Consider the following 27,669-nt stretch of genomic DNA (forward strand, 5'->3'; position numbering starts at 1 on the left):
ATTTATAAGTATATACTTGTATTAAAAGCGCACCTATCTCTCTTTCTCGCTTTCTTGACATACATTAAGCGACCGTAAAATCAGTCATCCCTGTCTAATATTTTTCGTTATTTTGACACATGACGAAGTCGACGGTCGTATGATAGTTATATATGTATATATGCGATAATATACAGTACAGTATGTGTACGAATGCGCGTGCGAGCGTTCATTATACACACACACACACACACACACACACACAGTTTACGTAATAGAGATATCGATGAACGCCCCTTGGAAACGAATGGGCGGGACTTGTGCAGCTAAAACAAGTGGCTCGGCATTTGGCTAGGGATTGGGGATTCATTGCAGAATCATTCGGGTTCGACTACGATGCTCGTATAATAATACATGTTTAGGCCCGAAACTACCACGTACAATATTTGATGGATTTCCCTGTTTTGTTCTTCATCAGGATTTTTTTTTTTTTTATTCGCAATCGTCCGTACACATAAAAAATAATCCTTTTGTTTATATTTACTCAAATCGCGGATCACATTATTTCGCGTCGTATATCACCGATTGTGATCATATTGGTTTTTGACAGTGTTATAAATCAAGCGCGTCATGACTAGCGATATAATTAACTATTCGTCTCGACATTATCAACCGAATTACTCAGGTAAACGTTTTATTTTTCAAATTTATACTTTTTATTAATGCATAAAGATGTCTGTTGTGGCAAGTCCCATAATACACATGTAGATAAGACTTAATAGTTGTATATACACTGCAACATATACACTCAATGATAATTACAAATTCATAGAATTTTATTTTTATACTATGTAATCAATACGAGCTACAATATATAAGAATACATTACACATAACTCAGTAGTTTAAAATAATTTAAATTATTTTAAAACAAAATTATTTTATCAAGTATGATTTATAAAATATACAAAACGTATGCAATTTTTACAAAACATTATATAAATTAATGTTATTAAACTATACAACATTTTTCAATTTACAATAAGATGAATATGTATGACTATAAATGACTATATATGACTATAAAATTATTACATTTAAACAAATCCAAAATAGATATATAATGATAAATTCGGTAAAAACAAAAAATTTTTTTTCAAAACTAATTAAAATAAAACAAAGTAAAATTAATAAAATATAATTAGGTTTTGATTATTGAATAATAATATGATAGTTTTAATTAAGTTTTCATTAATTCAATATACTATGGCAATTGTATGATATTGTTATTTTGCAAGTTTAAACGTTAAATTATATTATAAAAGTTAAATAAATTGTACGTAAATAAAATCAAATATTCCTCTATAATGAATTCATTTTATACACTTCGACCAATAGAGACGGTACATAAATATATAGACTATATATAATATAGAGACACCGGAAACACTGGAATTCTACAACAATGTACTATGACTGTCATCGAACGGACTTTAGTCAAATTGATGTATTACGCAGTTCGTTATATATTATAATACATCTAATAATAATAATACATTATATGTTCCACGTTAGAAGTTAAATCCCGTCTAACTGGACGCACTATAATTATTTCATCTGTAGTTTGTTTTCTACTAGTTCTTTAAGTCGTTAAGTTTTAAGCACGCTTTCAATATTCTACCATTTTTGGATTCCAATTCTACTGTATACCATCATCTCTTTCTTCAGCATTCTAAAGCACTTCGTTCAATTTGCACTAAAAGACTAAGGGTAGAATATGCCCAACTGTAAAAATATTCCAGTCCTCCCTTGAACATATTAATAACGTTTAACGTTATTTTCGTTTTGTGTTTGATTCCCAACTATTGGATTTTAAATAAATCGGAATTCGTCTTATGTCGTAATTATACGTAAACAAAACATTTTTCATTATAAAACTTAATTTTAAAATAACCAATCTATAATTTAATTATTACCATAAGCATTTATGCTTTTTTATGACATGAGATGCATGAGATAAGTCGATATTTTACATGTTAATTTATTTAATTTTGATAAAAATTGAATTATAGATTTAAGTCACGACATCATTATTCTTTAGCACAGGGGTAAATTTAAAAATAAATAATGGGGAGAGCACAAAAATACACTAAATACGTAATCATACAAATACCTTTAAAAAACAGATAAATATAGTGGTGTGTCCAGAAAATTTCAATGATGGGAATGTTATAAGTAATAATACGCTTAAATGCATTGTGGGAGTAATACCAAAGATACATATAAGGGGATTAAGTGTCAATTGAGGGAGATTAACACCTAACTTTCCCCCCTGGGCGCGCCACTGAATAAATAATCACAGTTAAAAAATATACACTGATAATCAATAGGTATTGAATGGGGGGGAAACACGGGTCCCATAAGCTTTAGTCTGTGATAAAGATTACCAAAAATGGCGTCGGAATCGAAAGCTGATATTAAGAGATTTGGATGTTTTGTCAGTCGGGGGTGGAATCGTTTGTACAGTACTTTTCCAGTTTCTTTTGATGTGTATTAAACATAAAATAACCCAAGTGTTGAAGTTGCCGTTTTATAAACGAAAACTATAACATTCAAATAAGACCCACCGGATTGAGCCATCCTGAGAAAAAGTTTCCACCTAGGCAGTTTTCTTTTCTTTCCGATTTTCGACGAGATCGTTCCGGATTAGGATTAACATGTAATACATGAGGCGTTGATCACGCCAATCATGCGCGGGCAGCCGATAATATTTTGACATTTTCGCGGTTACAGTGAAGCAAGAATGCATGACGGTGTCCGTGGCCGCACCGTTAGCCGGAGACGAACGGTTCGCCGTGCAAGATCTATCGCCGTCCGCACCGTCTTACTGGACGCCGGCCGCGGAACAACAGATGGTGACTTGCGTGGTGGGTCACCAGCCGACCGACAGCACGGCGTCGTCATCGTCGTCATTCGTGGACGACGAGTCCATTTCTTACGAGGACATCACGTACAATAGTTACGGTCCACAGTCCACTGCGGTCGCAATGCAGACCGCGGCCAACTGCGACTACAGCGGCGGCCTTTACCACCATCACCTGCAGCAACCGCATCAGCAGCAGTTCGCCAACGGTGGTTACTTCGACGGCGGCAGCGGTTACCACCAATTGGGGTACGACGATAAGCCGCCGCCGTACGACAACAACAACGCGGCGGACGCGTGTGACATGAACTCCGCGGCCGTCGTCTACGAAGACCCTTATGCCGTAACGGCTCGTGTCGAGCGACAGCCGCCGGCGCAACAGGTACGTGGCCACAAGATCCCGTAGGTTGGGATCGTACTATGCGTTTCACTTGTTTTCAACGCGTCAAGCGGAACCATGAGACACCGCGGGTCGCACTTAGCGACGGTTCGCACATTCGGTGGGTCGGTCGGAAACGCTTAACCGCTGATGCGCACGCAATTTCCGTCACCCTCACGCATTGTCTTGAATGAGAGTTGTCATGCCATAATATGCGTTCCACCACTCCGTTCTGGCACCAAAATTAAGTACACTCGTTTACAAAACGCTTAACATGACAGTGGTGAAAGGTGCATGCAAAACGGCAGTAAACGCATAGTAAGACCCCAACCTTATATGCACTTATCTATTTTATGCTACTATTGATTCGTGACGTGTTCGATTATCATATTACAATCTCTGACTTTGAATTCCACTTAACTATAATTTAAACGCTTTAAACCACCCCACTTACTAAAAAGATAGCAACTATGAAAAAATTACAGTTTGGTTGAACAGTAACTGTTGATAACGAAAAATATTTACCGGACTACTTGATTTTCGATAAAACTTTTGAAATGTGCGCCAAAATGCACTTTAAAATCGATAGTATAAGCACTTATAAAACCCAAAAATATCGAAATTCGATAAAACACACGCTATCATTTTTACTATTCTTACGGCCACGAACGTTATGGATTCTCTTTTATATTCATGTTAAACAAATTTTTAATATATTACGGCCCGTTAAAATTGATAGTTTTACTTCTTTTCAAATCAAATCGTGTCAGTCGTTGTATCGGATAACAATATCACATTCGATGAGTTTTGATTGATTCTAATCGATTTTAAAATTCGTCAAGTTTTTTTAAACTGTTTAAAAATATAATTAAATAAATCGGTATATGATACTAGGATCCTTTCTATATTTATTAAAATATAAGTTGGATTATTATTTTTAAATTAATTACAATTTTCGAATTTTTCGATTTAGAATTACTACCATACAGTTTATATATATATATATACAGTCCCATATGGACAATAAAATATTTCCGTTTAAAATATGATTCTATATCGGACCTTATTTCACTTAAATTATGTTATTATTATGTATAACCCGTTATCGAGTATCAAAAGAAGCGTTGTGGTAATTAAAATAATTCAACAGATGTACACTAAATATTAAATAGAGATTTCTTCAATAAAATTTAATTTCTTTATCATTAATTATAACTAAAAGTTTTTAAATGTATTGAAAATTGCATTGTTCATTAGTAATGTTTCGCGCTTCAATTATTGTTAGCCAAAAATTGTAACTATTTTTTTTTTTTCTAATCGTTTTAAAGTTTTTTGTGTGACCAGGACTCGGACAGTAAAATAAATCGTGTCTTCCTTTTATGTACATACATAATCGTATATGTTGCGTTTCAACTTAGTTCATTTTTTTTTTGTTTTTACTTTCCTGTTCGAGCAGTTCTTATTTTGTAAATGGGTTTGGATTTATGACTACCCGAACACGTGTGGATCCGCACGTCGCAGTGTATACTATTTCACGTACTACACTCGATATCCGAACCCGAAAAGTGCAAAATGACTCGGGGATGACATTCAGGGTTTTCTGTTATAGTTCATATTTTAATAACTAAATTATATTCTGTACGGGTAAGCGCGTGCGGTGAATTAGTCACACGTGCAATTATCCTCATCAGTACCGGAATTTTATACGAGATTTCTTATTCTGTTTACAAACATGTAATAATAATACCCGACAATCGTTGTATTATTGTTCTCAACCCGTCCGGTAGTTTTTATTAATTTTTTATATTTTCAATTCGTCGTTATATCATATATTTAATCAAATGTTATGCGAGTGATAATGTATCCAGTGCGTTATTTTCCGCAGCAGTACCATCAGCAACATCAGCAGCAGCAGCAGCAGCAGAACAACGACGTGGTCAGCGAAGGTGACAAACGGCTACAGCAACAGCAGCAGCCGCCGTGTCGCCCGCCGGACGGAGCGACGCTTTTGCCCGTACCAGTGGTGCGTGTGGTGAAGCGCAGGAACACGGCCAACAAAAAAGAACGGCGGCGCACGCAGAGCATCAACAACGCGTTCTCCGATCTCCGGGATTGCATTCCCAACGTGCCGTCCGACACGAAACTGTCGAAAATCAAAACGCTCCGGCTGGCCACGTCCTACATCGGGTACCTGATGACCGTGCTGGACAGCGACGACCCGGACACGGACGGTTTCAAAGCCGACCTGTCCGCGCACTCGTCCAGGCGGTCTTCCGCCACGCACAAGATTGCCCAGCACCAGGTACTACCGCGTCGGTCGTAAACCGCAAATCGCATACTTGGGGTTGGGGTTAGGGGGAACGTTAAACGATTCTCCCCCGTTTGAAAAAACAACGTCTGAGTAGACTAATTATTTTACGTATGCAAAGTTCAACACATGTAACTTTCACGCGCGCCGAGAACGCATCGCCCAAGATTAACGAAATCTTAAACTGCAGATACGCGACTTATGAGAGCACGACTCCATTTGCTTATTACATTCCATCTCGTACATCACGTCATGTACGTTTCAATACGATCACGATTTCCATGCGTCGCCTGCACTCGACCCCGTGACCTAATGATAATTCTATTATAATATGCACTAAACGCGACAGCCGGCCGTTTAACCCTTCGCAACCCTATCGTCACATTCGCCTACGCGTTACCGCGACCGTAACCCGCACTTCCGTGAACGCTGCACTTGTCCGACAACGATATCGTCGCGGTGCAATATCGTATGTAGTATACCGTACGTGACGTGGAGGGTTGCAAAACATAAATAGTAATAACAATTGTCTATATGAACTCGAGTAATCACGTCGAACACGTGACACATTGTTGAAAGCGTGCGAGAAACCGAGGAATCCTTTTGTTGTGCGCCGCAACACTGTTGTGGCAAGCAGCAGAGCGCAACGAATGCGTAAATAATAACCGTCTTAATGGTTTCGCGCGTCCGTATAGGGGATGTGAGACGATTATAATACGGTGGGAATACGAGCTCGGGGTAGTTGTATCTGAACGCGTTGCGCGTACCAACCGTAATAATTACTCGTGTGTCATAAAACCGACGATAATATTATAGGATAAAAAATGAAACAGAAAACATTTGACCGTAGCGATTGTCCGATGAGATCGTGCTTAGGTCAACGATATTACTCGTATGATAATAATATTTTGTTGCTACCAAAAACCATAGTTATAATACAGTGTACATAAGTATAGGTTATATTTTTGGCGAGAAAAAGAGAGAGAAAGTTCATTATATTAGTACATAAGATCTTACATTATATTATGACATTAAATGATAATAAAAAAATAATATATAAATGATGCAAAAAAAAAAAAAGTATAATGTATTAAATGCAATAACGCTGCACGATACGCGTAGTATACGAATGCAAAATAATTCTCATCTCATATATTGTTTAGATGCCGCGAAATCCTTTGGACTCGTCTATTGCCGACCTACAGCAACACTACGAACACCAGTACCATCAAAAACGGAGTAAAGGCAGGACCGGATGGCCACAGGAGGTATGGGCTTTAGAGCTGAAACAGGAACAAGTGTAAAGTTCACCTTTTGTTTCTTCAATTCCAATAGTTTCACAACGTACTTTAAAATATTTGGCTTTACATATAATACTATAAATGGCACTCGCAAGAGATCTAAAGTGTACGTTTTATGTTGAAAAAAATGTCACCCTTTTTTTAATCTGTACAACACTGTAAACGCAACGAAAAGTCACAAAGTTCTGTAAATACATAATTTATATTTTTTAAACCTAGCATTGTATATGTATTGGTACTTCGCATCGGTTTATTGTTATATACGTGTAATTAGTGTAATGTATAAATGTTATACGTGTGAATACGGTCGGGGAGAGGTATATTTAGTGTTAAATTTAAAAAGCGTCGAAACGTCGGCTTCTCTTGAATGCGTTAAAGTGTTTCGTCCTGTCATTGCAGTCCTGTTAAGAGAAAAAAGATTGGAAATTTTGTAATTATTATATTTTTAAATGTTAAATGTTCGAGTGATTTGCGTGATTATAATTATTTAGTATTACATATATACTATGCATTTATATGCGTATCGAGCAATATTATTATTTTCTTTTTTTAACAACGTTAATATATTATATAAGTATACATTTTATTTGAACATGTATATCAATTTATATTAAAAACATATTTTATATAATAAATCGCATTGTACGTTAAAATATGTTGCTTAATTTAAAATTGTAGTTTAGCACATTGTTGCTATACGTTCAATAGTATTAAACATATTATTGTCTACTTCAAATCGAGCGACAAATCGAATTTGAAGTAAAGTCATATTGAAATGTAAAAATATATATATAGATTACATAAAAAGTATATAGTACAAGTATTTTAATTACAATATTTTTTTTATTTTTTTGTACAGTGCAGATAATAACGATATGATACTAAAAATCTATTTTCAAGTTTATCTATTTAAATCGAAATATATTGATGTATGTATGAAAATCGCTCGAAATTTAAACATATTATAGTTCGTAACTGCACTGTTAATTGCGATATATATATTATAGTGATTTGTGGTGCTTTGCATAGTATATACATGAGAGTTGAGACCACAAAACTGTGTATGATCTAAATTTATACGTATGGATAGTAAATCAAAAGGTAATTGAATACATATATATATATATATATATATAAACTACGTATACGTCACAGTGGTAATTTATGACTTAAAACAAATATACGAAAATATACATTGTAAACTTCGCTTTATTAAGATGCATCGCTCACATGTTATTTTATCCTAATAAAACGGTTGTTATAATACGAAATTACAAAAATGAACATTTTAATGGTAAGTTACTGGTTTATTAATATAAAATAATTATTTTTTAATCAATAGAAAATATGTGTAATATTATATAAAATAAAATAATTATGCCCACGAAAAAAATATTTATTTACATTTTAGAAACAAAATACCACTCACGATTAACAGCTGATGCACTAAATAACAACTTGGGCATATCTCATCAGTGGTATAGCCAAGGGTGGTGCTGAGGGAGCTGTATACCCCTCAAATATTAAGAAAATTATATTAATGGTTTATAAAAATAATTAAAAAAGTAAAAATACATAAAAATTTTAGTATTAACACTCTACAGCTATCTATAAAAATCTATCTGTGGTAGCAGTTATTCAATGTATATAATATTGTGCATCGATGGTCGCGAATCGCGAATCACGAATTCAATTTCAGAGTCAAAACTTGTGGGACTCGCATTATTATCTATTCATAGAGACATTGAAATTTCAGATGATCGAATATTTGATATATTTGTTAACTGCGGAAAGGCTTTAAGGTTAAAATTGTTACTTAAATTTTTTGTCATTTAATAATAAAATTAATTAAAAATGTTAAAAAGTAATTAAATAAGTATTGTTAATTATTTTTATTCATCCTACTATATTCACGTTTATTAAGTAGGAGTTTGTCTTATTATTTAAAATGTTGGTCTATTATATCATGTCCTATAAAAAAAAAACTGTATTTCTATTATTATTATTTTTTTTTTAATAAGTAATACATGTAAAATAATTTATTTTATATTACTATAAATACAATATCCAAAGTATTTAAAGCATACAAAAGTATTATTAAATCAATATATGTTAAAGGTTATAGAAATCAAAATCTTAAATATAACTCCGATATCCACATGTTAAACTTTTGGATGATCTATAACCATCGCTGTATAAAAATTGATAAGCCCCCATTTCCCTCGAAAAAAAAATCGTGGCTACAACAACTGCATCTCATCCATAAAAGCGTAACCCAATTTGTCGGATTATCGATCATAATTGAAATATATACTCGACAAAAAATTCCACTTATCCGGTTTTGTGGACTAAATAAGCCATGAACATTAACACTACAATCATTAATTTATTTATTAACCGATTAAGCGGTTGTATTAATTAACTGGTATCTATATTAAGCAGGGTTTAATCATAAATATGGTCAAAAAATGGGTGTAATCGAACATTCTTACTTGATTTGCCATAAATAAAATTATAATTTATATTGAACATTTGTCAACTTGACAACTGTTGTAATTTTTTACGATCTTACGTAAAATATAATTAACTTGATCAAATATCATATCGATCATGTCATCAATGTTATGTGTAAATGTATTAAATACAAACATTTAGAAGGTTTGCAAAACAAAAACAATTATATAGTTTTTAGAATTTAATTAATCGCAAAAAATATTAATAAAAACTTTTATCATATTTTATAAGCGAACAATTACGCTGAAAAATATTTTCAGGTATACCGAGTGGAAAATGTACAACAAAAAGGATTTAGTTTTATTTGGATTTTAGTCGATCGCGATTTATTAAAATCAATACATTTTATTTAAATATTTATGTATGGATAAATCATAGCTATTATTGTCGTATAATACAACGGTGCAGCGGTATACCGTTGGTCTTAAATCCTGGTGCTTCAACGGTCGTACGATTAAATTCGCATGTCTCTTCTTTTGGTAAAATCAAACTGCGTTACCGATCGTAGAAATTGTAGAAATAATTTTTTTTTTTAACATACAATCGTTTCAAAGAACGCGTCGCGTGGCATAATAGGAATAGGCCGCGATCTGACACGCGGTGTTTTGTAAACAACACCTCATTAGAAAATAATACGTCTTTTCCCGGCAGACGCTATCATAATATATTGTAATGTCTTTCCCGTGGACTTGCACGTAAATATTTTTAACGAGCTCCCCTGTGTTGTCGGCCCGAAGATATTTAATTTGACAGACGAAAATATACGACTACGTGTGTGTCGTTTATTCGTTATGACGCAATGATATGGTTTTCTTACGAGTTTCATTCTGTTTGCCGAACAATCGAATTATAGTTTCCAAAAATTCGAATGGTCCGAACAATTAAAATATCGCATACAAGTATCGTAACAAGTACTCTACCGTATGATATATCGTCTATCGTTTATCGCATTTAATATTTATTAAACCGTATGGCTCAAAGAGGTTGCTAAAATCTGTTTTTTCTCCATGCACTTCATCGCATTTTTTTTAGCTAAACGCAACTGATAATATTTTACATATTAAATTGGTCTACACGAAAAAAAGTTTTAACGATCAGTAATACTGAGCAATGTAGTTGATATAATATTATAAAAAACATTAAATCGGTTTTGACAATGATAAGTACGCGTATCGTCTTAGACGTAATTTAGGGGGAGATTGGATGTGCTTAGCACCCTCATTTTCGAAATTAACATCCCAAAATGTTAATTTACATACTCAATACTCATTTTGTATAGAAAAACAGAGTTTTTATTGTAAAAATATATAAATTTATTATTTAAATAATGGTGGTGGAAGTTCGTCCTTCATCTCTTCGGTCTTCGAACTGGATAATAGTAATAGGTAGGGTTGTCAGATTCTTAAATCCCTAAACCGGGGCATTATATTGAATGATTCTTTTTTTTATTTTGATATGAAAATAAAATAAGTTTATGATTTTGTAATTTAAATATTTATTGGCTAATTCAAAAATACATTATTATTGTATACAACCATACTGATTGAAAAATATATTATTGATTTTATGTTGATTTTCATATTGATAAGTCTGTTAAAGGAAACGTTGTCTATCTAGCCAGTATATAATGATCTCTGATTATATTTTAATATTATTTCATTTATGTATTTTAGTGTATTGAAAATTGATAATACAACGAAACTTGCATTTGTTTAACTTTTAAGATACTGTTTTTGTATCAAAGAAACATTTTTAAAATCCTGTTACCCACATTAACCGATGCCTACATTAGGCGGAATCCACTGTATTTTAATTTTATTTTATAAATATTTATATTCAATTGAAAACAAAGATATAGGAACTTATTCAGTTGCACATTATCTTGAATAATATGTGAATTTTCTTCCACGTAAAAAAAAATTATACCCATTTTAGTTATTATATTTTATAGTTTTATAAATTCATCATCAAATCGATTTTTCTTAATGTTACCTACATTATTAATTATTTATTTTATCATGTATGCGATGAAATAAATAAGAAACCAAAAAATAGAAATATACAATATTATAATAATATTATATTGTAAGAAAAAATAAAATTTATGTAAACAATATGCAAAATGTTATTAAAGTTATGAAATAATTATAGAAAAATAGTTTAAGAAATTGAACATTTATAAAATATTTTAAGTCATCTTCAATGTCGTTGATTATGTATTTCATGTTCGGCGAGCTGACGTTCATCATCATGATGTATTTTATCGAATCTATAAAATATTAAAACAGATAAATTTTATATTATATTATGAATTCAAAATTATTAATATTCACCATAAAAAAACTATTATTTTTGAAAAGTAGTTTGCTTTCAAAAGAAGCTTTTGATCTGATTTGAATGTTTTTGAACAATGCTGCACGAATTATCGATAAAACAAAATTAGTTTGATCGTTTTTCAATAGATATAGGGGATGGGATAACTGTTGAATAATATCCTGTAAATATTAAGATTAAATTAGATTTATTATATGTTGGAATTTAAAATGGGAAATAAAATTCGTTTACTACTTCTAAATTAATTATTCAATTCTTAACTATCTCATTAATTAGTCTTACATGATAAAATTAAATAATATTTATAATTCTATCGCGATTAAATAGTTTGAAATGATAAGTCAAAATATTTTGATTAAGTGTGATATCGATCGACATCCTCCGTATAAGATAAGAGTATATATTATATGTTTATGATTGTTAATAGTATAATTACATTGTATCATACATCATATAGTAAATCATAATACTCACTTTGAATGAATTCAGTCATTAGTTGAATGGTAAGTGTTTTTGTCTATATTTAAAACGAGATCCCTTCGTAAACGATTGATTTGGATCTGAAACTAAAACCAACAAAATTAATTCATCTAAATCCAACCTGTTGTTGTCGCGAACTCCGATTTTCCAAATAAATTAAAATATCATTATCCTAATTTGCTGTTCAACGAATTCACCAGTCTGGCGATAACGTTCACCATGAACGCACGGTCATTACGTTCGCTCTGTTATCTGTTTTTCATACGCTATTATATTATTATATTCTGTCTTTACGTTTACGTAATAAATCAACTAATCGACTAATAGTCGTGGCATAAGCAAAAGAAATTTATCGTCTTCTTCGCTTTCACCCTAGCCAGTGGATAAGAAATCAAAAATATTTATGACTCCTAACCGGTACTCAGTTCTTACCACACTAAACGACTCAAACGAAAACACACAGCCAAACAAGACTCAATCTCATGATTAAAAAATTCCACCAAAACCACCTGCAGTTTATATTAAAGGCGTGAGTAATTTTTCCAGTTTCACCTCAAACTTGATGAAAATTATCAATACAACTGAGTTTATCTGTAAAACCACTCCTTCTTACCTGATCATCCATACTCATTTCTATGAGCATTACAGACTACTCATTAAATATCTAGTTGAGACCAATTTCAGTTTTCATTCATACCAGTCGTATGATAAGCGCCCATTACGTGTGGTGATTTGTAATCTCCACCCCTCTACCACTACTGAAGATATAATTACCGCTCTTTCGGAATTGGGACACCAGGTTACCCACGTTCATAACATTAAGCTCTGTTCCGATAAATCACCTCTACCTCTCTTTTTCGTCGACCTCAAAAAAGCCACTAACAATATAGATTTATACAAAATCGATCATCTTCTGCACACAAAAATTGTTGTCGAAAAACCCTATTCACGTAAAGACCCACCTCAATGCCACCGCTGTCTAGCTTACGGGCACACTCAGCGTTACTGCAACCACGTTCCACGATGCATCAGATGTGGCGAAGAACATAGATCTGACGTATGCACTACGTCACTAGAATCTCCGGCCAGATGTGCTTTATACCAAGGTAGTCACCCAGCAAATAACAAAGGCTGTACTGTTTATAAAAAACTAAAAAATAGACCACCTCATCGTGAACACTTAATTTCTACTCCCAATTCTCATATTAACTCTCCTAAATCCACCTTAAATTCCAATACTGATAAACTATTATATGCCGAAGCTACTTCCGCCAATTATAAACGCTCCCACTTATCTCCTAATATAGAAACTTTATTTAACTTTTTCTTTACCGAATTCACTGCGATTATAAAACCCCTCCTGTCACTCCTTACGTCATTATTAAATAAAGGTCAATTGTAATTTCATATATCATCGTAAGTACATCAAATTGTGTACTATTTCATTTCATATTCTTATCTAATCACCTTCTAATTATCGATTTCATGCGATAATATTATTCCTAAGTTATTATTATAATTGTAATCAACTGCAATTTTTATAATTGTATTTTATGTTTACCTGTTAGCCGAATAGCTAACAACCACATATCTAAATATTAAAATATGAAAATTTCTATTGTAATGCTTATCTATATTATAATTAACTATCTTCGATATTTTTATTTTCATCTTAATAATTGTGTTTATTTCTCTTATCTTGTTATGTTTTTATATATTAATTGTGAAATTTAACATTATTTTAAGTCATATTGTATTGTTATTATAATCGCAGAGGCAAATATTTTATGCGCCTCTTAAATAAAAAAAAAAACGAATTCACAAACATCAATATTACTAAAATTATATTAATATTTAAACCGATGGCTCAGTTTCGTCGTTTTATACCTCAATACCTTAAATCAATTCGCATTGGTTTTGAATAATCGATAAAAAATTGGGCAATATTTGAAACTCAGTTTATAATAATATTATATAGTTACCTTCATGAATCCATCTGTCGAAGTACATGTCATATCGTGTATTTTAACGGTCTTAACGTCTTAAAGCCATAAGTTTTGCTAAAACTTCTGGAGGCTCGGAGTAAAGGGTCGCTGTAAAAATCGTAAAATTATGAAAACACAAATGGAGTCGATACCATAACTAAAAACATTCGCCTGTCTAAAATACCTGGGTCTGCCATAAAGCCGTCGTTGAATTTTGAAAATTGTGAAAACCGATTTTCCCACAATTTGTAGGTGACGTTCAATTCCTGGGAATAGTACGTCGTAATTAGTAAACATTGGAGAGTTCATGCAGATAATTATGTACATATTAAATAATATCTTGTTGATTAGTATCGTGTTATATGTATTTGTTCGTTTGGTGTTACACTATTAGCGACCGTTTTACTGTGATCGACTGTTGCAAACGGTCAGAGGCAAATTATTTTACCACCCTCAAGTTCATAAGGTATTGAAATGATAACGTTTTTTATTTTTTAATTCCACTCAAATATTCATGTGTGCGATTGTGGGAAACAAACTTAGGTCTCGCAAAATGATAAGCGTACATGTTCTATAACTACACTGCGCACTAAATTAAGTCGTATTGCGTACGTGAAAAATATGCAGAATCCGGAAGGGATCTGTTGGCGTTGAACATGACCGTAAATAATTAATGGTAATGTGGTTTTGCACTCACTTTTGCGGGATTTTCTTCCATTTTAGGAAGAACGTATGGGACGATTTCGTCTTGGTCGTTATCGAACGGACTTGTTCTATCGTCACGTGGACACTCGTCGTCGAGTCGACCGCGTCGCAAAACGATGCGGAATTCACCTCCTCGTTAGATTCTTTGACGTCGAACGTGACTTCTCCGGCGGACGGGTAAGTTTGCGTGCACACGTCAACGGACCTTACGTAGGAGTTTCCGCACCCGAAGTCGCGGTTGGCCTCTGGAACGGTGACGGACACGGGGTCCGTTTGCGAACCGCAATCCGTAAAGGCTACGGGACTGGGAGCCGATCGACCACCGACGTCATCACGAGCCAGAGGGCCGTCTCGCGGTTCTTCCGGTCCAGCACAGCAACCGTGATGCGCGAAACCTCGACGGGCTAATACGGGAAAATTACGAGCGAGATACGTTAAGAAAACCCGATCGGAGATCGAAAGTTGTCGTAGCTAAAATAGAACCTTAACCGTACTCACCTTGGTCCTTAGTCATCCAGACCAGAAACTGTGGCCATCCGCAAATGAAACAAAACGCCATCAATTGAAATCGCTCGTCATTCCTGTCCATCTCCTGAGCAGGAGAACTACGGCGATTGGAACTGAAAAAATACATAAATATCATGCATCTCACGCGCTGTAGCGCGTTATTGTTGTACCGTACGACGTGTTACGATAATGTTGTGTAGATTCGTTTACCTGATAGTCAATCCCATTTTGTTGATATCAGTTGATGATGTTGATATTATTTATGAGTTAACACTTGAGATATCTTGACGCAAAACCGAAATAAGAAATCGTTGTACTGTTACGCAGGGTAATATCAAATGTTATCAAAATCATTTATTCAACAGTTATAATTAAGTTGCAATATATTTGCCGGATAACGCTTAAAGTAGGTTACTTATCCATATCGTAAATGTCCAGTGCAGAAAAAATACGTAACTTGAAATCAAATTTATTTGTTAAATAATAAATAAAATATTATTCTTTCGGGCTGAATGTACCTATCAAACTTCGCCATTTAGTCTTCCTAAAAATGTGTTACCCCTTATAGATACTAACGATTTTTAAAATTGTTCAGTATCGGTGAATAAGCACTCATATATGAGTATTGTGATATTACATTTTCACTTAACATCCAAAAAATAAAATTTTATTACGCAATGACTTTCAAAAAAAAAATTTTTTTATAGTTCTATATTTAAACCAAAGCACTTTTTAAAATTCAAATACGATAAAAAATAATCTTTTGAGTAAAAGTTTCAAGTTTCTAGCCACTAACTAAAATCTAAAAAGTGAAAGTCTTAATTACACCGTATTTTTACCGTTTCAGCTTTTCCTCTCGCCTGAAAAAACTATTAAGATTTAAAAAATTACATATCTAAAATACCACTGCATGCTAATTTAAAATCTAAAAAGTTCATAGAAAAAACTTTTGGACCAGTATTTATATCCGAAAAAGTGTTAAAAAAATAAAACACCAACATCATTATAAAACCATAATATCCTTCGTTTCACTCAGAATCGAAAAGTGATCATGTGATGAAACATTTGTGTTTACAGACGGATAATTCGTTATATGCGCAATAAAAATATATAATATACTCGCATACAAATCAAAGTGAACAATTTGAATTTAGAAACATTCAAATATTTACCAAATATTTTAGTAACTGTGGAATTATATGAGTTGCAGGTGTTTATAACCAATAAAGAACATGAAAAAGATAAAAGGACTTCACACCCCCAGTTTTTATATCGAAATTGCGACCCTGCGTATTGTGATATTGACTGTTTCTTATGATAATAAGTATGAATTTGTTCCGTCAACTAGTTTAGTCATAATTAATATTGTATTAAAGTCTTTTTGAACTAATACAATGAATACTCTTTAAAGTACATGGCACTTTAATACATAGCTGCACCGTGACATAATATACTTATAGAAAATCGCTGTATAGGCGATTAAATTTAAATATTAAAAAACAGGTGAAAATATTAAGTTTAATCTGTGATGAAATTCCGAAGCTAGGTGAGATATTGAGGCGGGTGAATCATACTGTTATATTGATCTTTTAAACTTGAAACCAATGTACCATTCCTCTCGAAAACAGCATACGTGACCTGGTCACCCTGGTGGTCGATACCACCCGACAAGGGCGGATATATAAATATGAAATGTGGGGGGGACTAATTTGTATTTACAGAAAACATAAAATATACTCATAGTAGATACATATGTATATTAGTTATAAAATATTTTAAAATTATAAAATATGATCTCTGAACCGATCATCAACCAAAGACATTCCTATTAAGTATTTATGACATAATTACATAATATAAATACGTCCGAAGGAGGACGGGGGACTAAAGCCCCTTAGTCCCCCCCTTGGATTCACGACTGCCACTCGATACCAATCGCGAGCACATAGTCCTAGCGACTCCACTGATTATCGGTCATAAGGTTTCAATCAACCGGTACTCCTCCAATACGTGATCGATGTGCTTGAATGAGGTCTCCTGTGTGGTGAACGGGAAAAGTAGATGAGGAAAAAAAAATCTCAAGTACACATAATAAATTATTTTTTAATTATTATTTTGGTCTACAACAAATACCGACTACGCTATATAATGTAAGGGTCTGTTTTTTCCCCCTTTCCCGAAAACGCACCCGCCAAAGTCTTCTACACTGTACGACTTGGTTCCGCAGCCGCCGCCGTCGCCACCGATTCGGTAGCGGTCTGCAACGCCTGTCGCTGCTGTTGCTGTTGCTGCTGCTGCTGCTGCTGCTGTTGCTGTTGCCCGAGTAGCGCAGCGTTCTGCTGGTACAACGCGCTCCTGGCGTCTCGTCGGTACAGTAGCGCTTGGCGTCCCAGCCTGGGTACCTGCGGCCGGGCCATGGTTGCCTGTCGGCCCAAACGTGGCGAGAACGGCGGCGAGTACTGTTGCGAGTACGGCGGCGATCTGGCCGAGTGTCGGGACGACGAATCCGCCTCGTCGCTGTCGTCCTCCGACGACGATCTTCCGCTCCTCGCGTTCTGTTTCATCTGCATCTGGTTGTACACTGCTAGACGAGAGAACAAAAAAACACCAACAACCATTATTCTAATCAACAGTAGTATTATTAGCGATCCCGTCAAGCGTATGATAATATTACCGAGGTCGGTATGACTGTAAATACAGCGGAAAAAAACCTAAAATACTGCTGACGGAAGAGAGAAGCGAATCAACGAAAATACTGTCGGCAGAGTTGACGGACGACATCTTGTATATCTATATGCTCCAATAATGTCGATAAAAGCTTTTTACGATACAAACATTTTCTATCAATTATAATCATCGATTAACAAGTTATTCGAATGTACATCGTTTACTGGTTTTCAAAAGAGAATAATTCCAAAGAATAATAATTTTAAGTACCGTACATAGACCACCATCGATGTTGTAATACGTTAAATGCAGTCTACTCGCTTCACTCTATCCTCAGGTAACGCATGGCAAAATCGACCGTCTGCTCACAAACAGCTCCAACATGTTCCGAATTACCATTAAATGTTTTTATCGTTTTTACTTCGGTGGATATCTATATACGTCATAACCACACATTTTGTTACCTACACTTTGAGGTTTTTAACGGTGTCTTCAGTTCCGTAAAATTCAAACACACACCACAGACCCATAGGCACAACTAGAGTAAAAAATCAGAGGGGCTACAGCCCTCCTACCAAAACTTAAAATAACCTGTAGATTACTTCTACTCTTATATACCATGTTAACATATTTTGGATTCTGAGCCGAATTGGATTTACTGCAATGCGTCTTTTTTTGTATGTGACACTATTGTGAGTTAAGTATGTGTATGCGGTATAACATGGAATATTTATGGGGGAGACTAAGCTTCTTTCTAGTTGCGCCTATACACAGACCTGTTTTCGCTTCTAAGGGTCAACATTTACTTTCATATAATATCTAACAATATTTCAATAGCATCGTTTTGGTGCCGCATTTGAGGTCAAACGGGGGGAGGGATAGATCCCTCCCCATGACCTTTTTTAAATATTTATATTTCATCCATATTATACATATGTAATGTAGGTATTCATCTATTTTCTATTTAAAAAAATTAATATACTGTACTTATTAGTTATTATACCGTCTCTAGGCTGGAATAAAATTAACAATTCAAACATGAAAGACTAAAATATTAATTGAAACAAATTTTTTTAGGTTTTTTCATTTATTTTAAATTATAAGAATGTATGAAATTTAAATTTAATACTTAATGCTTAACATAATTATATTATTATATGAATTGCGTAATTATATTATTTTAGAGTAGTCTCAATGGTTTAGCCACTATGGCTGTTCATCGTTGGGTTGTCAATAACAGTGCAGACGAAGTACTGGACGAATTGGTAAAAAAAAACCAGAAAAATAGATTTAATAATATAAATATCATTAATAATAATTAACAATATCATTGATATGATATAATTTTCATGTTTAAAAGCGAAAATTTTTTTTTATATAGTGTTTGTTAAAAAATCAGCTACATCCCCCTCCCCTTGATGACAAAATCGTTTGACCGCCGCTGTGGTGCCACACATCCGGCGACATTTAAACGGCCTCCACTGACAGTGTGCTTGCACTACGCGTGTCCTAATGGACTGTGCAATTATCATATAGACCTTTGGCGAAAAACGAGAGGAACGTGTTACGCCCTCCGGATACCCGGGAAAACAAATCGGGTGGCGATTATCATTGTACGGTTGCATTGCGACTATGGCTAGCGGTTGTTGGCTTTGAACGGGTAGTACAACTGGTGCGGTGCACACCCAGGTCATCCGGTTCACATCTGCGACCAGCAGTGCCGTAATTAACGATTTGTTATTCTTATTTCTCTGTGTGTAAAATCTGCTATTGTACACGTCCAGATTGCCGCAGCGCGTTTGCACTACGACACCGGTGGGACGTTTCGTCACACGCACGCGGTTTTCCCCCAGGTAGCAGCACGCCTCCGTGCGCCCGCGACGACGGTGCGCATAGATCAATCATCGTTAGCCGCAAACATCATGTCCGCGTACGGATCTGTCATTAAGTGGCAGCGCTCGGTCTGCGGTGACCGTAACACACTGATAACGTGTCGTTTTAAAATGTCGTCCGATAATTAGTACGGAAACGTTTGGAAAATCGGCGTCGCCTCCGTGCGGTTTGCTAAACATTCGAAATAATCACGTGCGAGTCACTACTGCGTTTCGTCAACACCGAAACGTTGTCGTGTCGCGATGATAGCGGCCCGAAACGTCCAAGGCAGTGGCGTGCCGAGATAAAAAATTTTTTGATGCCAATTACAAAGTCTAGATTACCACCCATCTACCCATATTTAAATTCATCTTATTCAAAATTCATGTATCAATATTTCTCCACCTAAATATATACGATGATTATGTGATTTACAAATTATTATCCAACAACCACCCACCCCTTTTTAACTTGAAGTCTGGGCTTCATTTAGACCTAAATTCGGCACGCCACTGGTCCAAGGTGCGCGGACTGGCCATTTTTCTCCGACTATACGATTAATTATGGCCCGGTTGTAGTGCAACTAATTATCAACGCCTGTGCATCCACCACCACTCGACAGAAGTCTTTGGAATAAAAACTGCACGCGAAATGTATTGTTCAAACCGTTGCAAGGATTGGATTGTAGTGTGACAAAGGGAGTCGGTTATAATAGAACCGATTGAATCAACTCGGTGACTTGATTTCACTTGTCGTTCCTATGAATGCTTCGAATATTTTACAACAACTAAATTAAAAACTAAATACAGCTATAGCGGTTTAAAACCATATATAGATCGTCATTAAGACGCATTAAAATTTACATTTAAACCTGCCCCCCTTGTTTTAATTACTGAACAAATTAGTAAACCACATTTCAACTTGTCTTGTTAACAGTTTAAAATATTTTCACGTAGACGTGATAGATTTTTCTATTACCAATTTGAAACACTTCAGCTGGTTAAAGGCCGTTTTGGGATAGGATCGCACGGATGTGAAATTATAAACAAAATACAAATGCGATTTTAGAAAAATTACACATACACAACTCGAACGACTGTTATAAAAAAAAAAAAACAATTTTATCTGTATTTTCTGAGTTTATTACGATCAACAGATTCGAAAATTATATTTCAAATTGTTTGTAATTGTTCAAAATTGACAGGATTAAATACGGAGGTCAACTGAATGTGCGTACTTTTATGATTAATTGATAAATATACCTTAAAAACTATTATTTGTATTTTTTTATTTATAAGTTTTGTAACTGAAATGCATACCATCTCCATAGAGTAGCTTACAAACTCGTTCATCGCTAAACCTCGGTATCGACATAATTACGCAATTTTCGATGTACCGTTTGTAAATGAAAGAAACTCGAGTTCAACGGATCGAAATCGGCGACCGTTATGCAACAATTAACAAGTTGGTCAGCTAGTCCACGTAAAATACCTATTGTGGTCTGTAAATCTTTCAGCAATTCGTCATAACCATATCGCGTATTGAACTTGAACCGCGTTTACGACCTATTATTGTCTTAGTTATCATTTCCAAACGATTATGATGTATAATAATTATTAATTAGATGCACGATGCCCACTAACGCGATCCACGACTGCAAAAATGAACTATAGCTGCACGGGGATCGTTGACGATACTAATCGATGTTATACCGCAGTGGTCGTGAAATACAGATTTTCGTATAGTTTCGACTTCCGCACAGTCAGTCCACGAAGCAAAACATTTAAGACTCGGAGTGCATGTGTACAGTTTTCCGACCAAATATGCGGAGTAATTTGCGCACGCTCTACCTACTGCTCGAATTTTGCACATATGGTAAGACGCACATTATGTTACCGCACGCGATAGCAACGTCACGATTACATTTTGGAACCGTCTTGAAACGCGCAGCACATCACATAAATCATCGCGGACGGTCATTGTTTATTCAGTGGAGTACTTCAAAAGGGAAAATTCTTATTGACTTGAACCAGTGGGGCACACAGGATTTTTTTTCGGGTGGGGGGGGGGGCAAGTTAAAAATATAATACATTTTACAATTAACAAAATTATGCAATTTCTTAATATATTTTGACTAAAATAATAGCATTAATAATAGAATAGACTATTCTATAATCTATGATACTAGGTATTCAATACTAGCTCTTCATATTTCAAACTCGAAAAATTTGTAAATTTTAACCTAGACATCGGAGAAAATGTCGGGGGGGGGGTTACAACCCCTTAACCACCCCACCTGCGTGCGCCACTGATTCGAACTATTAAAATTAATTTTTAATGCCCTACGAAACACGAATAGTAATCTTATTTTATACATTATTCGATTTTAAGAGTTCTATTGAAATTTAAAAGTATACAATATGGAATTCGTTGAGTTAATATTTAACTAATTTTAACACGTCGAATGTCCTTTCCGAAGGTGTGCAGCCTTGTATAGATGATTATTATTAACATTTTCAATAATTTATTCATGATTGGACTGAGTATAGATCTATAATTTCCATCATTCGGTTCTCGACCGCACATTACCATTGGGACAATGGGGATTCATTAGATTTATCGGGAATGTATGAAAATCATAAAACGTATCAATACACAATAGGTAGGTGTGAAGTATCAGCGATGGGAATGTGTTCCGCGGCCATCACGCTGATCGAACGGGCGACGCGATCGTTATACTCACGGGTATTCTCGATGATCGGTACGAGCACCCAAGGCGCGTTGTTTATCAGGTCCGAGACGACCGCCTGCCCGGCCGCTGCCGTCAGACCCAACGCGATAGTTTCCTGCGACACGGCCGGTCCAACCGTGTTGCCGTCTACGGGTTGCACGACGCCGCCTCGACGTTTCCTGCGGCCCAACCGCGGCCCGAACCACAAGCCGCCGTTGCTCGATTGGGGCGAGCCGCCACGCTTGTCGCCGGCGATTAGTACGGTCGTGGCCGGAGACCCGGCGCCACCACCGCCGCTACCACCACCACCGCCGCCGCCGTAGTCGTACCACAGTAGGTCAGCGGCCGCAGATCTCTGTTGCGCGGCCGCAGCGTCCGCGGCCACTGCCGCGTAATCGTAGTCCAACTGCTCGACGAACTTTTGCGCTTCGTGCAGATCTGTGTGCAAAAAACAAAACGTGTACGTACAGAACGCGATATCCAACACTGTACGAGTACGTTTGGAGGATTTCAATGTTTTCCAAAGCAGTGGCGTAACTGTGAAAAAATCTAGGAAAGGGGGGCAATATAATATATTTATTATTACCAAAACCTTGACACCCCTCACCCTCGCCAGTTAAAACATATTTTTATTGTATGTATTCTATACAGTATATCTAATTGTTTGATTTTACATAAGTCTTTTAACTCATTTTGTGGTTTAGCTTAACATAAATTGTAGGTAGCAGGTACTAGGTACTAATATTGTTAAATAATACCCATATGAGTTCAAGTTCATTAATAAAAGGTGCTATTTGTACTGTTGGATTATCTGGAGGGCAAAATTATACCTTTATCTCTCAAAAAATTGTCAGGGGGGCACTTGTCCCCCCCTTGCCCACCAAAATTACGCTACTGTTCCGAAGGGTGTGCCGTAAAAGCTCAACTTTTTCACCTCAAAAGTCCCGAGATACTTATTTTCGGCAAAATTACGATATTCTCACATATTGTGCCGCGACTTAATAATAAATAATAATAATCTGCTGCAAAGGCATATCGTATATAAATGTTTGTAGAGCCGTAAAAAAAACCAAATGTGAAAATTTTTTACCAATTTTACCTATACAAACATATTCAAGGCTGCTCATTTTCTATTTTCACCCCGTTTAAACCCACGCTGTATTTATTATTCTATAGATTGCAAAAATTCGATTATTCAACATTTTTTTTACAAAAAAATATATCAGGTGGGTCTGCTAAAATAAAACGTTTACATAAAGCATTACTAATACTACTCAGACATGAATAATACATTTTCAAATGGTTAACGATTTTGCCTCTATATCACCTTTAAATATTTGGCTCAACAGTTGGCAGCCTTGAACACATTCGGGACACGGTGATAATAAGCCCCGGTTCCTTATCAAAAAAAACAAATTCTTCTCAGTTCTATCTAATAATCACACGTGAATTCGTTATTTCCGACAATTCTTTGCAGAAATATCTCTCTAAACCTCTGACTATCTAGTCGAAATTGATTTCTACGATGGCGGATCTATTTGGTAACAACAACGATAATTTTGACCTAGGCTCTTCGTCCAGTGGTAGTTCGGCTGATAAACTAAAAATTGAAGAAGTGCAAAAAGTGATTATGATGGAACAACAGAAAGCTCAATTAAACGCTCAAGTAAAATATTGCACCTGTCGAAATTGTGTTCTAATTTTTTTTTTTTTTAATCTCATTCTTGATTATCAAATTACCCTTGTAGATACAAGAAATCAGTGAGATATGCTGGGAAAAGTGTGTTGACAAACCGTCTGCAAAATTGGGAGGAAAAACTGAAGTATGTCTTACGAATTGTGTTAAAAGATTTTTCGATACTTCAGTCGTCATCGCTCATAGATTCAATCAATTGCTCCAGAGGTCCAATACTGGTTAGCCGAAAACCTAGTGATTCGTTTTTTAATTTATATTCTTTATATACATATATATGAATTTTGTAGTAATTGGACTAGGTCTTGTTATAAACTTTATAAACTGATCAATGTTCCAAAATTAATAATAAAAAGATATTTTAATAAAAAACAAGTCAAACTACTAGTCTATATTGTATGGTCTATACCTAGATTAAGATTAACTTGCTTATGAAATATCAATAATGTTCAACATTGTTCTTATCAAAATATAACTTATATATCAATATTACAATTAATATATAATTGCTTTATTATTGTTTGTATTACTATCTATTTAAACCATTTAAATATCCACTTTTTTATTACATACTCTGTTTTTACATGTATGTTAATTGTATTAATATTCTATATAAGCCATTGTTGATGTTCTGTTGAAACATTGTCAAACTAAAGTCTATTTGAAATGAGATTAACATGAACTAATATAATTTCTTTAAATTAATAAAATATCATTGTAAGTATAATTAAATTAAATGTATTAATATTTGACTGTTATCATATAACAATTAATTAGAACATAAGATATTAGTCAAAATTAATATACTCTGTATTGTTCAATAAAACTGTCATATTTTATACTCATAATGACATAATATTTTAGTTTATGCTATTCATAATGAACTATTTTAAAATTAGTGCTAAAATTAATATTTTATTAAAACATACATAATTAGTATCCATTATGTTCTTTTATTGTTAATAGAAATAATAATTCAGTTTAAATAATTATTTATTATATTTTACGTTGACGTAAAATAACAATATTTCAATAACAAGACTATTTTCAGATTATATAATTAACTTTTTTATTTTATTAATTTTAAACATTCTCTTATCCTTATATGTGCGTTAAAATATTTTAATTAAATGTAAAGTATCTGGTGTAATGTACGATGCACATCAATTAATTTCAATAATAATTTATTATTTTAAAAGTTATAAATTCTTTTGACAATAACTAATAACAATTCAGCAGATAAATTAATATCTCTAAAATATATATGTTCACTATAAAATCAATAATAAATAAAAATCAAATCTTAATTAAATATTTAAGTTTAAAAAATTGTAGGAAAAATTGTTTCTAGAAAGAATTGTAGACTCATTAATTAATGTAATGAAAGAAAAATAAATTTATTTCTATACTCACCGTTTAAAATGCTTGCACTTGCCATTAGAAGAGAACACACCATAAACCATAAATAGCACACGGTACACATTTTATTTGCTATTATGTTTTTTTTTTGTGTTTCGTAAAAAAAAAAAAATTGTAGATGACAGCGACCCAGACTTACATTGGATCTCGTGGAAGAATTAAACTGAAATGTGTTTTTGGTTCTCGAATCCTTTTATATATATACGCAAAGGTACCTCTCTTCGAGAAAACAAAACAATCAATTCCAATTTGGTCTCGAAAAAAAAAACAGCATTGTAATACTAGAACGAATTCGATAAATTTTTATTTCCTCGGGATATTACTCTTCCAATGTCTTAATTTTATTTTTATTTGATCTTTTTCCAATTTGTTTTGCTTTTTTCGTCGTTTATTTATTTATCACTTGTTTTATAATAATGCAAAGGTGGAAAACGCTGATGTAGAAAAGTTGAGAATGACCTAACCTAACCTAAATAAAACCTATTTTATAATTATTCAGAATTTTTATAAATGCGTGACACATCATGTATGCCTTAATATTTTACATAATATTATACATTTTTTACACTAAAAGGTATGGGAATGATAAGGATTTTGATAGCTAAAAAATCTAGTCAGGACTATCGTACGTGGTAAAAATGAAGTCAATAAATTAAATATTCGCTTATAAAATGAATATGATCGGTATAAGATTTGTCTGCAACACCTTCCCCCCCGACCATCAACCTTACTTAAGAATGTTTTCTTCTATCACAGCGTTCTAGAAAGTTGATTTAGGCGGACAAAACTATTTATTCTTATAATAACTATATATTTTTGGATTCTTAGTTAAATGATAACCTAGGTTCTTACATTGTGCATTTATAAAGTCCTTAATTACATTTTTAAGTGTATTCAATGAGCAACGTGAAACATAATATACAATTAACCCGGACAATTTAAATTGATATTAAAGACTTTAACATGAACCATTTGACAACTCTGTCTACAAATGCACAGCAGCGCCGCGTACTGATTTATAAACACATACTATCTAATCAGTCACTAATAATTAGTATATATTAGTATATTATTATCAACTAATTAAATTAAGTTTTATATTTAATATGTAACTTCAAAAAATCTAATTTTGTCCGCCTTAATCAACTTTCAAGAATACTGTGTGCCCCAGCAATCATTGTTTCATCGAAGTATATATTATGTGTACTAAAAAAAATTGTTGATTGACAGACGAACCAGTGAATAGTAATAATCAACACCGCCCCTTAGAAAATGCGTATAATTTTGCTATGTTCTAAAAAAAAAATACTCCGAAGATCTCCCGTCGCCAGACCTTAGAGTCGAAGGTTATGAAAAATTGTCTTGTCATCTAACGTAAAAAAGGCACTTATATTTTCCATATCATTTTTTGTGTTGAAATATTGAGATGACACAGTGACGTACATGACCGCATGATTAAAGTACGCCTATATATACGCCACTCGTACACTATTGCAGAGGTAATTGTGATCGCATTCATGAATTCGAGCCATCCGCTTCCAAAACTGCCAACCCGATATACTGGACACGTTTTCCATCAAATCGAACGTGTACGTACGTGTTGCGGTCATATTGCATTACACAACTGTGATATGAAAAACAACTCTGTTATGTAATGACGTGCGTATAACGACGTGATGCCACTCAAATTTTATTGTAAAGATTTTTTCCAACTGCATAAATTATAAAATATGTGTTACATTGACATATTGAAGGAAGGGGCGCCTTTCTCCCACATTCACCATTCTGAATACTCTTGTTAAACTGAAAAATAACCCGTTACTAAAAATTGACAAACTCTTTTTCATTGTGAAATATTTAGTAAATAATTATT

General features: G+C 34.1%; 3 protein-coding genes and 1 long non-coding RNA gene across 6 annotated transcripts; 2 read left to right on the forward strand and 2 right to left on the reverse strand.

Annotated features, from left to right (window-relative positions):
• Nucleotides 1-360: 360 nt before the first annotated feature.
• LOC112683953 (neurogenic differentiation factor 1-like) lies at nt 361-7,382 on the forward strand. 2 transcript variants are annotated; one of them, XM_025555216.1, is made up of 4 exons: nt 361-664; nt 2,772-3,283; nt 5,166-5,582; nt 6,752-7,382. In XM_025555216.1, the coding sequence occupies exons 1-4, from the start codon at nt 610-612 to the stop codon at nt 6,890-6,892; spliced, it is 1,125 nt and encodes a 374-aa protein (XP_025411001.1). In that variant the 5' UTR covers nt 361-609; the 3' UTR covers nt 6,893-7,382. The 2 variants fall into 2 exon arrangements, with proteins under 2 accessions (XP_025411001.1, XP_025411002.1); XM_025555217.1 differs by having other exon boundaries at nt 5,169-5,582.
• A 4,213-nt stretch (nt 7,383-11,595) lies between these two features.
• Nucleotides 11,596-13,603, reverse strand: LOC112683944. The gene is made up of 4 exons (XR_003148628.1): nt 13,180-13,603; nt 12,212-12,303; nt 11,737-11,898; nt 11,596-11,672 (listed from the first exon to the last, which is right to left on the reverse strand). It is a non-coding gene; the product is annotated as an uncharacterized LOC112683944 (long non-coding RNA).
• Nucleotides 13,604-17,497: 3,894 nt separating this feature from the next.
• Nucleotides 17,498-25,954, reverse strand: LOC112683954 (headcase protein-like). Of its 2 annotated transcripts, none has more exons than XM_025555219.1 (3): nt 25,791-25,954; nt 22,697-23,122; nt 17,498-17,995 (listed from the first exon to the last, which is right to left on the reverse strand). In XM_025555219.1, exons 1-3 carry the CDS (start codon nt 25,858-25,860, stop codon nt 17,616-17,618), a joined length of 876 nt encoding a protein of 291 aa, XP_025411004.1. In that variant the 5' UTR covers nt 25,861-25,954; the 3' UTR covers nt 17,498-17,615. The 2 variants fall into 2 exon arrangements, with proteins under 2 accessions (XP_025411004.1, XP_025411003.1); XM_025555218.1 differs by having other exon boundaries at nt 17,498-17,998.
• On the forward strand, nt 24,210-24,752 carry LOC112683955 (mitochondrial import inner membrane translocase subunit Tim8). Its single transcript, XM_025555220.1, has 2 exons — nt 24,210-24,350; nt 24,433-24,752. The coding sequence occupies exons 1-2, from the start codon at nt 24,210-24,212 to the stop codon at nt 24,601-24,603; spliced, it is 312 nt and encodes a 103-aa protein (XP_025411005.1). The 3' UTR covers nt 24,604-24,752.
• Nucleotides 25,955-27,669: the final 1,715 nt, after the last annotated feature.

Source organism: Sipha flava, unplaced genomic scaffold (assembly GCF_003268045.1).
Source record: "Sipha flava isolate LNK unplaced genomic scaffold, YSA_version1 237_pilon_pilon, whole genome shotgun sequence".
Taxonomy (NCBI): domain Eukaryota; kingdom Metazoa; phylum Arthropoda; class Insecta; order Hemiptera; family Aphididae; genus Sipha; species Sipha flava.

Bases quoted from the DNA above. Each gene is read 5' to 3' on its own strand.
- LOC112683953 (XM_025555216.1), top strand. From the start codon at position 610: ATGACTAGCGATATAATTAACTATTCGTCTCGACATTATCAACCGAAT. The intron at 3,284-5,165 runs GTACGTGGCCAC...TATTTTCCGCAG, and splicing joins GACAGCCGCCGGCGCAACAG to CAGTACCATCAGCAACATCA. The intron at 5,583-6,751 runs GTACTACCGCGT...TATATTGTTTAG, and splicing joins ACAAGATTGCCCAGCACCAG to ATGCCGCGAAATCCTTTGGA.
- LOC112683955 (XM_025555220.1), top strand. From the start codon at position 24,210: ATGGCGGATCTATTTGGTAACAACAACGATAATTTTGACCTAGGCTCT. The intron at 24,351-24,432 runs GTAAAATATTGC...TTACCCTTGTAG, and splicing joins AAGCTCAATTAAACGCTCAA to ATACAAGAAATCAGTGAGAT.
- LOC112683954 (XM_025555218.1), bottom strand. From the start codon at position 25,860: ATGTGTACCGTGTGCTATTTATGGTTTATGGTGTGTTCTCTTCTAATG. The intron at 23,123-25,790 runs GTGAGTATAGAA...TTTTGCACACAG, and splicing joins AAGTGCAAGCATTTTAAACG to ATCTGCACGAAGCGCAAAAG. The intron at 17,999-22,696 runs GTGAGTATAACG...TCTCTCGTCTAG, and splicing joins ACCGATCATCGAGAATACCC to CAGTGTACAACCAGATGCAG.